Below are 13,656 nucleotides of genomic sequence, written 5' to 3' on the forward strand. Positions count from 1 at the left end.
CTGCCTCTCCAGAGGTTTGGCTCCCTTTAACGTCACTCTGTGCTCTTTTGGGGGATCCTGAACTGTTCTGGGTCCCAAGTGCAAGCACTTGGCCTCAGCTCAGATCCTGATTTCTCCTGAGGAGGCAGAAAGTTTACAAGAAACACTGAACACAGGGAAAACTGCAGTAGTCAAGGAGCAGGAAGTCTCACAAAATCACTGCCAGGCTCAACTCCCTCATGTCATTGGCTCCTTCCAGCCCGCAGGTCCAAATCTGGAACCTGAACTCAGCCAGGCTTGGGAACAGCAACCTTTGGGTGGGGAAAAAAGCATCAATGCTGCCAAATTATCCCCCTTCCCACAGCACTTCACAGCAGTGGAGCTGGCAGTCAGAGAAGCGGCCAGGAGCCTCCAGCACGGCTCCAGGGCCAGCAAACTCAGCACAGCAAACATGGCACAGCACCAAGCAGAGCGGTGGGAAGGGAATGCCCAGACGCAGATACATTTGGAAAGCAGCATCTCCTTGCTACGTGCCATGGAGGTGGGTAAAAGCAGTACCATGTGTTTCAGATGGTTTAATTTAACCTTTCTTCTTGTTTAAATAGAAATTAAGTCAAAGTTGTGAGATGTGGCACGAGAAAGCCGTCACGACATCTCTGCCTCCTGGTGCCACCTCTCTGAAGCCTCTAAATCTGCTACATGGAGCTGGACCAGCTATCAAAAACCCTTATGTTGTCCTTCAAAGGAGAGCCAAAACTGAGGCTATCTTGGCACTCAGTCCTCTGCCCTAAGGACAATCCTTAGCACCAAATCAGCTCTAGAAGTGATTTTAGTTCCCGAGACACAACCCATCTTTCCATCCCAGGCCCCACTTTGGCAGCATGGTACGGTCACGTCACCTGGAGGCAGCATGGATGGTGCAGTGTCACTATAGTGCAACATCACTGCTGATGCAGCACCAGCCCCACCAAGCCAGGCAGAGGGTGCCCAGCTCATCACCAAGGTCACTTTTGGAGGAGCTCAACCACACTTAAACCCATGAGAATCCCTTGGGGGGGCTCTCCCAGAGCTGGGGGGCTCAGACACGGCCCCGGGGGCTGCGCTCGGGGGGCTGCTGCAGCAGCATGGCCAGGATGCGCTGCAGCTGCATGAGGCGGGCGCGCAGGGATGTGGTGGAGAAGAGGTTCAGCTGGTAGGATGGGTCAAGGGGCAGGATGGAGATGAGCCACCAGCACCACGTCGGGCCGTCTGCTGAAGCCTGGAAGAGAGAGAAGGAGAGAGCCTCGCATCAGGAATTGCAAGGTGGATGCATGGACTTTGAGCATCATCGTTGATGGGAAACAGTTGCTCTTGTCAGGATAGGAGTGCCAGCTTTAACTAAAGTATTCCTCCAAACAGCTCCATTGTCTATGCAGGCTCAAAACTGCTGGATAAACCAGTTCAATTTCCAGACAAGCATTCCCCAGGGAGCCTCCAGACATAGATGTAACCAGGAAAAAGTCTATACTAAAGAGACAACAAAATATCTTGTGCATTTCCTTGTTTAAAGCAATGCTTTTTGGAAGCACAGGCTGAATCCTGCATAGTTGGTGTCTTTTGGGGCATTTGCCATATCATCACTCAGCAAGGCAAAGTTCAGGCCAGAAAACTGTCCAGCGCTTTTGTAAACTGACTCTCAAAACCTGAGCCAAATCAACAGGGAACTGCTCAGCTCAGCTGAAGGAGGAAGAGTTGTTTTGTTATTTTGAGCACAGCATTGATCTGACTGCTGGCCAGGACAGCCTTAGCCTGAGACATGCCGACAAGAGATGTTTGTGATGATCCAGGCAGGAAACACTTTCTTAAAGGAGTGAAAACTGAATTTAGGTTGGGGTTTTTTTCCCCTCCAAAATCTGAATTTGTCAGAGCAATTTAATAAGCAAGCTGGATCCTGCCCTCTTAGTTCCTCACCTCTGGCCAGCTATGGCTGTCTCAAAGGAACACAGTGAGAAAGGAGACCGCAGATTTGCTGAGCTGTGGGGTTTCTTTGCCTGTTTGTTCATTTGGTGTCTTTACCCAAGTGTTTTCAAATCCAAACAGTTCAGTTTCTCAGTTCTCATTTAAGAAAAGACCCTGTGAAAGCTTTTAAAACTCAGTGCTTGGTTTCCAAGAGAAGTTTAAACCCATAAAGAAACATTAAACAGTTTGAACAAACAAGCCCTACATCTGAGTGAGAGATGCTGTAACTGGTAGCGGGAGTGAGAAACAGGGTTTGTTTTGCTCATCTTACAATAGAATCATGGAATGGTTTGGGTTGGAAGGGACCTTAAAGCTCATCCAGTTCCAACCCCCTGCCATGGGCACGGACACCTTCCACTAGAGCAGGCTGCTCCAAGCCCTGTCCAACCTGGCCTTGAACACTGTCAGGGATGGAGCATCCACCACTTCTCTGGGCAACCTGTGCAAGTGTCTCACCACCCTCACAGAGAAGGACTTTTATCCTGATGTCTAATCTCAGTCTCGTCTCTGTCAGTTTAGAGCCATTCCCCCTTGTCCTGTCACTATATGCCCTTGTAGAAAGTCCCTCTCCACGTTTCTTGTATCTTGTTGGTTAACCGAGCAGGGAAGCAGAGTAATTGGCGTAGGAACCTGCTTCAGAGGCTTTCATGATACCCGCTCTGTTTAGTGCATCCGTTCCCTTGGGGCATTACCTGGATATCCTCCTCCTTATCCGGCAGTGGTCCATGCTGCATCAAAATGTGCCTGGAGGCAAGGTCTTGGTGTTCACAGAACTGCTGAGCCAAGCGGTAGGTGCTTTCGTGCAGGCACTGCAGCTCCTGCAGCTCCTCACCAGCCACCTGCATGGAGGGAAGAGGAGAAGGTGTCCAGGGGGATGCTCTGTCCCACCGCAGCAGTGGCTTTTGCCCTGGCCCTGCCCTCACCTTCCTGTCCTCCAGGTACTCAATGTCAGCAGTGTTGTAGCCGTCCCTGTGCCCACGGCTCAGCACCCGGAACCGCCGCCGGCCGATGGTGTCCACCAAGGACCTGCCATCCGCCAGCAGCTCGATCTGCCGTATCTCCAACATGCAGCCGTAGTCAGCAAAACTGGAGGGAGACAGGGAGAGAAAAGAGGGGTGAGCTGCGGTACCAGTGGTGAGAGGGATGCTCTACTGAAGGCACCACCTTCAAAGGATGGAAAAACCCAAGAACTAGCTGGCAGGAGGGGGAAATTTTGGAGTTACCACTTGCTGCTAAAAGGGCAGGGAATAGTGAGCACACTGCCTGCACTCCGTTGGATTTGCCATATAGCAAAAGGACTGAAGTCCTCATACTGCCCTGATGTACTGTGGCCCTGACAATACCATTCCTTGCAAAGACATCCTCCCAAAGCCCAGAAAATGTTATTTATCTCATTCCACTTGAAGAGGACTGTAGCACAGGGAGGATATGGCATGTAAATACATGTATTTAACAGAGTATTCATGTTAGGAGTCTGGAGACTGAACCCATCCAAGATCTGGATGCCATAAGGAACATAATGGCCGCACTGCACCAAACAAAAGCTCGTTTAACCCAATGTCCTCTCACAGCTCGTTAAGGACAAAGTATGAGAAATGTGGCAGTTTTCAAGTGCTCAGTAAGAGGAGCTGGAGGTCACAGCCAGGGAACCATGCAGCTGAGACATCCTGAGACAGAAGCTGTTCCTACATCACTGTGTTTAACAGCAGCTGCTGTTTATGCTCAGTTCCAGCACTAGATCCATTCCTTGCCATGGCTGTGATGATGCTGGGAGACAGCGAGATCCCCTTTCACTCTACTGCATGGGTAATGGACAGCCTCCCTGCTGGTTTATCAGTGGGGTGCAGTGTGATAGGAACCCGGCTTCTTCTCTTTGAACCCCTTGGGAGTTTAGATACTTGGGGCTGGGGCAGAGAAGAGAAAACCAGCCAGGGCAGAGGGAAGCCGCCTTGCCCCAGAGCTCACCTTTTCCCATGCTCATATATACACATTCCGAACCTCCTCGTGCCAGTCTCCTGGCACCGCCGGATCATGAGGCGGTAGCGAGGCTCGAAGACGTGCAGAGGGCAGGCAATGCCGGGGAAGGACATCGTGCACACAAAGATGGGGATGTTCTTGGTCAGGCTGGGACAGGAGGAGAGATCACTGTGAAAGCTCCTGGAGCAAACCCCATCCCAAGGGCTGCTCCCACAAACCACGTGTCCTTGGCCCCAAGGAGTGATTCTCTGGAGCAGAGCAACACCAAAGCTTCCACTTGGCTTACCAAGAACCCAAGGACAAACTCTGCCCACAAAACAGCTCCTTGCAGAGATGCTCCCTCATCCCCAGGTGCCCCATGGGGCACATCTGCATACACCCAACCCTGCTGTGATATAGTCCTAGAAGCGGGACAGACATCACTTGAGAAGAATCAAGCCAAAGCAATGGTATGTGGTGAGGACAGACCTCTCAGACTCCCGTGCATGAACACACATGCACAGTGGAGCAAGTCCCTGCTTACTTGGAGAGCTCTGCCATCTCAGCCTGGTGCAGGTCCCTGCGCTCAGCCAGCTCAGTGGGGAAGGTGGCCAGTATGATGTCCTGCAGCAGCACAGTGGGGCTGTAGCTTCCAGCCTTCAGGTACTAAAAGAAATGAGACCCAGAAATAGGTTGGAGAAGAGCAGGTGAGGAGCCCTGAGGTTGAATCACGCTCACTTTTATTAGAGTTAAGGGTAATTTTAGATCAGAGAATGTCAGGGATAAAACCTATCAGTGGATGTCAAGCCATCGAGCAGGGCAGGATGTCAGCTCCACTGAGACCTTCAGACAAAGCTCAGACCTAGGGCCTATCCAGTGCAGTGTCCTGTCTCTGACAGTGATGCAGTCCTTGTATGACAACCTAATTTCCCTGACGACCTCATCCGAATCCCTGTTCATTAAAGATTAAATCAAATCTCCAGGCCATCATGTTTTCCATCCATTTCCATTTTTAAAAGTAATTAGCATTCACTTCTTTCCTTCTCTCTTTCTCCCTCTACCTCTCTGTCCTGTTTATGATCTCACTGAATCACTGTTGCATCTTCTGGAAATTAATCTCTTGGTCTTAATTATCAACAGTCTGGTTATTCTCATGTGAATGGAGCTGCTACCTCTGTGCCAGGGAGCTGCTAACGTAAGAGAATTGCTCCTTCCCACCCCAGTCCCAGTTCTCCCTGGGGCTCCCTCCCACGGGACACATGGCCTCACCTCTCTCAGGCTCTGTTTGCAGAGGGGGCAGTTGGGCCGGTGGTCCAGGCAGCGCTCGAGGCACTCCTTGCAGAAGGTGTGCCCACATGGTGTCGTCACCGGCTCAAAGAACATCCTGCAAAGGGACCAGAGTCAATGGACCACAGAGAGACCATGGGGCAAAGAGCGCAGGTAAAGCCCAGCAGAGAGAGACTTCACAGAGCCTCTGTTCACAGGGCTGGGTGCCCTCAAAGCTGTTGTTGCCCATGCCTGGCTCAGCACCTTCCTTTGGAAACCCCGGCTGGTCTCAGCCCCATGGTGCAGGGGTTCCACAGAGTCCTCAGGGACTTGAGAAGCTCAGGCTGGTGCTGTAAGGGTAGAGCAGGACAGGGTGGGCAGAGCTGTGGGTGCAGCTTCTGGCTATCCCCAGCTTTGTGCCTGCATCTTCCTTGATTCATCTTGCTGAAAGCAAGAGATTTTGCTTAGAGCAGGAACAAGACATTTCCCATGTCTTCTCCTACCATTCCAAGGGAAATCTGCTGCCTTCACCAGCCCTCTGCACTAAAGACAGTGATACTGCAGGGATGCAACACGATGAAAGCTATCTCACACTGTGTTTTCCAAGCTCTGGCAGCCCATGGTTATGAAACTCACCTTCACTACCGCTGCATTGGCTAAGCTTTGCTTGTAGCTCCTGTTAATTAAGTGTAAAGGTTGCTACCTGGCTTATTCCTTTAATTATCAGTCTGGGCTCAGACTGCGGTACTTGCACAACAATAAAAGATGAGTTCCAGGCCTGAGCACCGCTTCCCATCCCTGCAGGGTCCCCATGGACCTCATCACTACACACATAGCACCCCCTTCTCCAGTTCCCCAGACACAGTGATGTGTAGGCAAAAAAACAGTGATGGGAAAGTGCCTCCTTCTCCCCTGCCCCAGAGCAGAGCCAGTAGCAAGCTCTCAGGTTGCTCATAGGTAGCTCCAGGATCCAAAGTGAAATGAAGGTCTTGGGAAAGCCGTGCTCAGCACTGAGCCCCGACTCTTCCTCAACGTTGGTTCCCTGTTCTCAGAAGAGACCAAAATTCATCTAATGCAGATCAGATACAGCTTTGACCTCTCTCTCTGCTGTGCCATTCCCCCATGCCATGCCCAGACCTGGAAAAAGCAGCCATACAGGAGACCTTCACCACCTTGCACATCCAATGATGCAACATCCAGCCTCTGCCAGCAGGCACTTGCACAACTGCTTGAGGTCCTGGGACATGCCAGAAATAACAGCCTGGTTTGAGCATGCCCTGTGGCAGCACCCAGCGCTGAGTCAGCAGACAGACACTGGCCCTACCCTGTCCCCTTTTCCACCTCCAGCAGGCACTTCCCTGGGAAAGGCTTCCCTTTGGATTTGTAACATCCCCATCATGGATGGTATTTCCCTGGGGCAACACCTTCCTGATCCAGCTTCCAGTTACAAAGGGCAACCATCACCTTCAGTCTTTGACCTCACTGAACATCCCCACCTCCACACCAACGTCCCAAGCAATACAGACCTAATGATGCTGCTTCCTGAGACAGGGCAATCTGAGCTCTTACAGCCTGGCAAGGCAAAGCATGCCCCTGTCTCCCCTTCTTATCTCTACTGAAACCTGTGTTTCAGCAGTACTAGGGATTGAGTTTGCTATTAAGGTGTGAAGACAGATCCACACCAGGAAAGAAAACCCAGTAGGTGCTAATTCATCATCCTAAAAGCTCTTCTGCTGGAGAACTCACCGCATGCAGAGGGAGCACTCCACGTCAGATACACTCAGCAGCTCCCAGCAGGGCTGGGTTATTTCTTCTGCTGTTGTTTCTTCTTTGTTATCTAGTGTCAAAAGAGAAGGAAAGAGAAGGAAAGAGATTTCAATACTGAAAATTGATCTTTGCTTTCTGATCTTGTCCTAAGGTGTAAGTAGTTAACTGCCACACAAAGCAAGGTTAAAAACAAAACTGCCAAAATGTGGCATAAATCCCTCTATTAACCCACCTGGGTTCATCCATAACTCTTACATCACTGGGTCTCATAGTACCTGGAAGAGGAAGGTAGTGTCTCCCTACCCCCTTTTGCAGGCAGGGAAACTGAGGCACTGGGAGGTGAAGTAGCCTAAGAAGCTCCCAGATGGATGTCTCTGGAGACCTGCCATGAGTCATCACCACCACTTTATGCAAAGCCAGGTACACGGCAACCATCTGGCTGGAAGCTGATGGCACATTCATATCAATGGAGGTGCCACTTCCCATAATGCACATTCCTCACAAGGGAATTTAACCTAAATCTGAACCCAACTAAACCCATGAGAACCAAAAGAAGCCTTTCCCTGACTCCACACAGGGAACAAGTGACATCTGGCTTTAGCAAGAACTTTTCACCAAGCTAGACCCAGAAGTTTGTTCAACACAGGATCCTCCTCACATGCGTGAAGAGCAGTGAATGTGCTGACCAGAGCTGCCTCATTGTGTGCCCTGGGATGTCAGCTCACTGAGCTGGCACGCAGCACAAACACTAAGCTTTCAATGCCAAAATGGCTTTTAAACAAGTATTTTGCATGAGATGAGATTTTGGTACCTTTGATGACACTCACCTACCAACCACTGGCCCTGCCTCTCGGCTGAAGTCTCCGGTTCTCGTTGTTGCCCCAGCTGGGAAAGGGTGGCTGTTCCCTGGCTGTGCTCAGACTGAGCATCCCCTTTGCCATCTGTTGGCTCTTCCTCCTGATCCTAGGCACAACAAAGATGAAATTGAGTCCATTAAAAATGACGTTTTGGGGTTTATTTCCTGAATGCAGTGTGACTTGGGTGTTCAAACATGAGAATCTAAAATCTGAGCAGAAGTATTGCAGACTAAAACTGGCAGAGGAATGGAGACAGAAGGCACTTCTTCTGTTTCCCCAGTCCCCACAGCACCAGCTTCAATGATGTCTTTGCTTTCCCACCTTCCACTACCTGCAGCTTCTCATCCCAGCATGCATCCACTTGCATGTGGCTATGGTCCTGCACAGCCTCTCCTTACCACACCTCCTTTTCCATCATTAGAAAACCCCAATTTGGGATGTCCCAGAGCAACATTAAGTCCCATTGCAGGCTCTCTTACCTGAGCTTCTGCAGAAGATGGGAGCACAGGGCTCCCTCCATCGACCTGGGGACCAGTTGAGCCCTGATGAGCATCACCCGAGCGTGCAGCAGCCATGTGTGCCTGGGGAGCATCCTCTTGCATTAAGATCTGCAAGGAAAAAGCAGGGCTCAGGGAGTGCTGGGAGAAGAAGGAAGCAGAGAGGTGGATGTGCTACCAGGCTCTGTCTTTCCCCAAAGCAGCCTTCTGCTCACCACAGGACAGCGCTCAGCTCTGTGTCAAACAAATGCCTTGGCAGAACATAAGGAAGAAAGCAGCACAAGGCAGTGAACAAAATGGTGTTTTATAAGGGCTGGAAGCTGTGTTCTCCACTCACAGACAGCAGGAAGGGAGTGAGCTGTGGGGGTACAAGGTCATTCCTCATTCCCTGTTGAAGGGCAAGAGTCCCCTCACAGCATGAAGCCCCCGTGCTGGGGACACTGCCAGAGGCCATACCAGTGATGGTGGTTTTGGTACAAGAGGTGGTGCTGGCCTGAAATCATCTGCAGAAAAGACACTGGCTCTGCACTGGCAGCTTTTGGCTGGTGCTTTGCCTTGGGTGACTACTGAGGCTGCCTCAAAGTGCACCTCATGACATGTCAGCATCTAAACCCTGCAAAACCGGAGACTTGAAGGTATGGACTGAGGAAGGGGAGTTTGCATGGGTAAACCTGCATCGGAGCAATGGGAAGGCTCTTGGACCAGGACCCAATGTCCCTTGATCCCACCCAGAGCAGCACGACCATGACTGACATGAGTCCTTCAGAGGACATGGGTGATGTTAGGGCACAGGACCCCACCACAGTACCACTCACCTTCTCCATCTCTTTCCGAGAAGGGTGGAAATGAGGATTGAGTGCCAGGCAGTGTTTCCATGCCAGCAGGGCTTCAGCTCTCTGCCCCATCTCCAGAAGCACCTTCCCTTTCCTGAAGAAACCCTACAGAGCAGAGAAAACCTGCGGTGACGATGAGACAGTGACCAGCTGAGCATATACCCCTTCAGACCTGAGGGAATCTCCCTCCAGCCTCCTCCCATCCTGAGCCAAAGCACCCGGGCACGCTGCTGCTCCCATGCTCAGACTTGTCTAAAAATTACAGGAACCCATAAAATGGGACTCTCCCAAAGTGCAGTGGTTGCAAAAGCCAAGCAAACAAACCCTACAGAGACCTACAGAGGGAAGCAAGGGCTCTGCCTTTGAAGATGCAAAACTATTGCCAACAAGTGCTTCACATAACAGCAAATGAGTTCCCAGGGCTGATTTCTCCAAGGGCAGCTCAGCCTTTGTCCAACACTTCCTTGAGTCCCAGCTGCAATCCTATGCACCAGCATAGATATGTGCTCTGTGAGCAAGGTCAGACATGGCACCAAACCTGGATTTGCAACATGATGGGTCTGGCAAGTGTGTTTCTGAGTGGGGTGAATCCAATGGCTTGAATTCAGGAAAGGAGGAAATTGCTCCCATACAGTAAGATTTGGCTCCAAGTGCAGCCAGTCAAAGGGATCTTCTCTCTGCTCACCTCATGGTCTCCAGGCTCAGCCTTGCACACAGCATCCAGGTCCTCCAGTGCCTGAGTGTGCTGCCCCAGTGCTGCAAATGCTTCTGCCCGGCACAGCCGCAGGGAGCTGGCATCTGGGGCTGGAAAGAGAAAAGTTATCACTCATGGGGAATCCATGATGAGGCAGCAGGGCTGGAGATGCCACTGTGGCATTAGAATCCCTGCCTCACACTGAGCACAGCCAGATCCTGCGCTCCTCTTTGGCAGGAGTCACTGCCCTCATAAGGCTCTGCAAGGAAGTTATTTCCCCTTAATATAAGTTTTAAACTCTTTAAGGCTCTTCCCTTTGTTTTTCCCCGTCTCACCAAAACACTGTCAGCCAAGGGGCCCCACCACTGCCTTGGGGCTCAGCCGTGCTGGGATCTGGGCTCTCATCCATCCTTTTGGGGTGCAGCAAAATGCCATACACGTAATCCTTACAGGGGCTGTTGCCATAGGAGGCTTTACAATGTGATTCACCCCATAGAGCCACAATAACACATTATCAAACAAGCCTGCAATTACCAAGACCTGAATTCCCACAACTCCAGGGAGCCCTCCCAGACCCACCTGGATGTAATCCCAGGGCAGAGGAGAAAGTAGAAGAGTTCAAGGATCTGCTCCCACCACATGACTCGTGTTTTCCAAGAAAAGGCTGAGACTTCCAAGAACGGAGGAAGGGAACTGAGCACCCAGTTCCTCATCAGTGAGATGTCACTGATGGGATCTCAGTGGTGGTGACATGGCCATGACACCCCAACTGTCAAAGTGCTGGGCACCCTACATGCTCCTGCCTGCTCCTAAGTAACAGGCATTGAGACCCTCTTCTCTCCTGCTCCAGGGGAACCCCATAAAGACCTTCTTTCCTACCAGCACTGCCAGCAGGGGAATTGGGGTGGTGGATGTCGGGGAGTACAAGCAAGCAGCACCACAAAAGCCCACATGGAGTAACCAGGTGTGGTAATGTTTGTGGGTTTGAACTGCAGAGATTCCCAGACCCACCCCATTATATCACAGCTTGCAAGGAGGTGACCTACATCCAGCGCTGTGCTGGCTTTTCAGCTAAGGCAATGGGGCTGTGCACCCAGCCCTGCCCACACCACTGCCTGCATCCACTGTCACCATTCCCAGGCACCTATCATGTCTTATAATGGAGGAGGAAGCTCCTCCATGGCTATTTCCTTCTCATCCCCTATGCTCAGCATGGAGCATGAGGAGACCTTGGTCTCTGCTTGGTGCCACCATAACCCAGACAGCATCTGCTCCAAGGCTGCACTGGTCACACTGATCTGTGCAGCAGAGAAACACCTGATCCCTCAGAGCTTATCTTCTTTTATAATGTTAGCTGGGACCTTATGGGGCAGGTCAGGAAATGTGGGAACTCACTGCTCAGTATCCTGTCCCAAACACACATCCAGAGATTAAATATTCCAGCCTCTAATAACAGGAAGAGATGAACAAATGGATACAAAGTCTAGAGGTTTATTTTCCATGTGGGCAAACCCATGCTCTATGGACAATAAAGCAATTGATTTGGCAAAAAAGATGTGTAAACGGGGGCTATGGATTCTGCATTTCTCTTCTGCTGCAGCTGGTTTTGATCTATGATATCATTAGACATTAGGGACGTAAGCCAGCTGGCGGCCCAGGCAGCTGATGAGTGACTGATAGCACTCACCAGCCTCCTGGCTTCAGGCATGTCAAGAGGCCTCCTGTGTTACGTATTACAGGGCATTTTTTTGTTCACTTACTAAAAACCAGAAGATTAAAAGTCGACAATTTACTTTCTCCCAAGCAAAACGAGAGCTGCCGTGCATGGAGGGCTGAGCAGGGCACTGCAAACCAGCCCATTGTGCGATGCTGAACCACATTCCTGTGGGTTAAACATTTATCAGTGGTTCTGTTTGAAAGCCAAGGGAGCCCGTAAGAAGCTGTGCAGCCTGAAAGTGGGCTGCAGGAGTTGGAAAACACATCCCAAAAGCACCACCCACGTGGCTGAGCCTGAGCAGCACCAGCAAGTGTGGGTTTATGAGAGCTGGGGCTGGGATTGTAATTTCCTCCTTGCCCTTAAGCTGGACTTCCCCTGTCCTTCAGGGAACAGAGCATGCAGGGGAGGTTGAGGACAGAGCTGGCAATGTTTCCTCTTTATACTCACAGAGGCTTTTTAGAAAGAGATCTACAATTGTATACCCCAATCAGACAAAAGCCTGGCAATAAAGAAGGAAAACAACACTGGAGAACTGAGCACATGCGTGTGAGTTGAAGCATGGGGTGCAGGGTATGAGACAGATGCCTCAGGAGGTTGCATAAAGAGACCTCCTTTCTGCTGCCAACATGGGGATGGGCCAGACAGCTCAGCCCTTTGGTTCCAGGCATAGCCTGAACCTCTGGCTCTTGTCTCGTAGTGGGCAATGAATAACTGTCTGCACTGCGGGAGCAGAGCTGACTGCTGTCATAGAAACGTCAGTGAAGAAAAGACCTTCTGCCTCCATCCTGCTGCAGACACATTGTATAACTCTTTTTATTTAAGCATTACTCTCCAAGGAATCCACTCACGGCCACATATTAAAGCAGATCAGCCTCCCCTGGGCCCGATCCTGCCCTGCAGGCGAACAAATCTCCAGAGCTGGCCACAGAATGGGGCCGGGGCTGCTCTGCACCATGGAGCTCAGAGAAGGCTGTGTCCTTGCCAGGCTCTGGGGGCAAGGACATGTCTGTCTCGGACTGGAAAAGTCCCAACCACTTTATGTAATGGCCATCCCCCTGGGCAGAGCTTTTCCTCTGACCCTGAAATTTTGCTGTGTGGGAAGATGCAAGAAGCTGCTGCTCTTTCCTCTCCAGCCACTTGCTAACACCAGAAGCTTGTGGCCAATGGGACACAGGCTCCGTGTCTTACCTGTGGCCCTGGCAGTGAGGATGAGCAGCACGGCTTGCCCAGCCACCTACCCTGGGACACCTTTAGACATGGGAGAGATGCCCAGCTGCTGGATCCTCCCTCCTAGTCCTGACTTTCCAACACTTCCAGCTTCCCCGCTCTCCCAGCTCTGGACCATGCCGGCTCAGAGGGCACTATGGTGCTGGCACAAAGTGCATTGGTATCCACCTGCTCCCCCATCCCAGTCTGAGCATCCTCAGCCCAGCCCCGCACCCCAAACCCTGCAGCCCCTCTGTCCCGGTGATGCTTACCCAGCTCGACCCCTCTCTGCGCCATCCTCAGCGCTTCCTGCGCGTCCCCACGCGTGAGGCGGTCCCGGACGCGGGCCACCAGCCCTGCCAGCCGGCTCTCCAGGGGCACGCACTTCTCCAGGAGGCCGCAGAGCACCACGCTGCTCCTCGCCGCCCCGACGCCCAGCAGCTTCAGCCTCTCCTGGCACAGCGGGCAGCGGGGCCCCCCGAGGCACCCCTTGCAGACAGTGTGCCCGCAGGACACGGTCACCGGCTCCCACAGCAGGAGGAGGCAGGACGGGCAGCGCAGCACGTCCATGCCCCTGCTCCCGGGGCCGAGGGGCTGCCGGCCGGGGCTGCACCCCCGGGGCGGAGGGGACATGCTTTGGGGGCCGTGGCTCATCGCTGCAGCCGAAGACAGGAAGCTGCCCTTAGGGCGAGCGGTGCCCGCACACCCCAACCGCTGCCGGGTCTCCGCGCATCGCCCCGCTCCGCTCCGCCCCGCTCAGCCCATCCTCCCCGGGGCTCCCGCCCCGTCCGGCCCGGCGGAGGGCTGCGGGGCCCTGCGCGGCGCGGTACAGCCCGTCCCGCCGGGGCAGGTCCCCCCCGGGCAGAACCGATCGGGGGGTGCCGGT

General features: G+C 52.4%; 1 protein-coding gene across 1 annotated transcript; it reads right to left on the reverse strand.

The window, feature by feature from the left end:
• Positions 1-1,057: 1,057 nt before the first annotated feature.
• Positions 1,058-13,424, reverse strand: LOC308225876 (LON peptidase N-terminal domain and RING finger protein 1-like; the record flags this gene model as incomplete). The annotated part of the gene is made up of 12 exons (XM_080627083.1): positions 1,058-1,237; positions 2,670-2,816; positions 2,901-3,063; positions 3,943-4,101; positions 4,478-4,599; positions 5,203-5,317; positions 6,946-7,036; positions 7,794-7,929; positions 8,303-8,431; positions 9,136-9,258; positions 9,839-9,957; positions 13,043-13,424. The coding sequence occupies 12 exons, from the start codon at positions 13,422-13,424 to the stop codon at positions 1,058-1,060; spliced, it is 1,866 nt and encodes a 621-aa protein (XP_080483209.1).
• Positions 13,425-13,656: the final 232 nt, after the last annotated feature.

The sequence above is a fragment of the Psittacula echo genome (genome assembly GCF_963264785.1).
Source record: "Psittacula echo genome assembly, chromosome: 11".
Classification (NCBI taxonomy): domain Eukaryota; kingdom Metazoa; phylum Chordata; class Aves; order Psittaciformes; family Psittacidae; genus Psittacula; species Psittacula echo.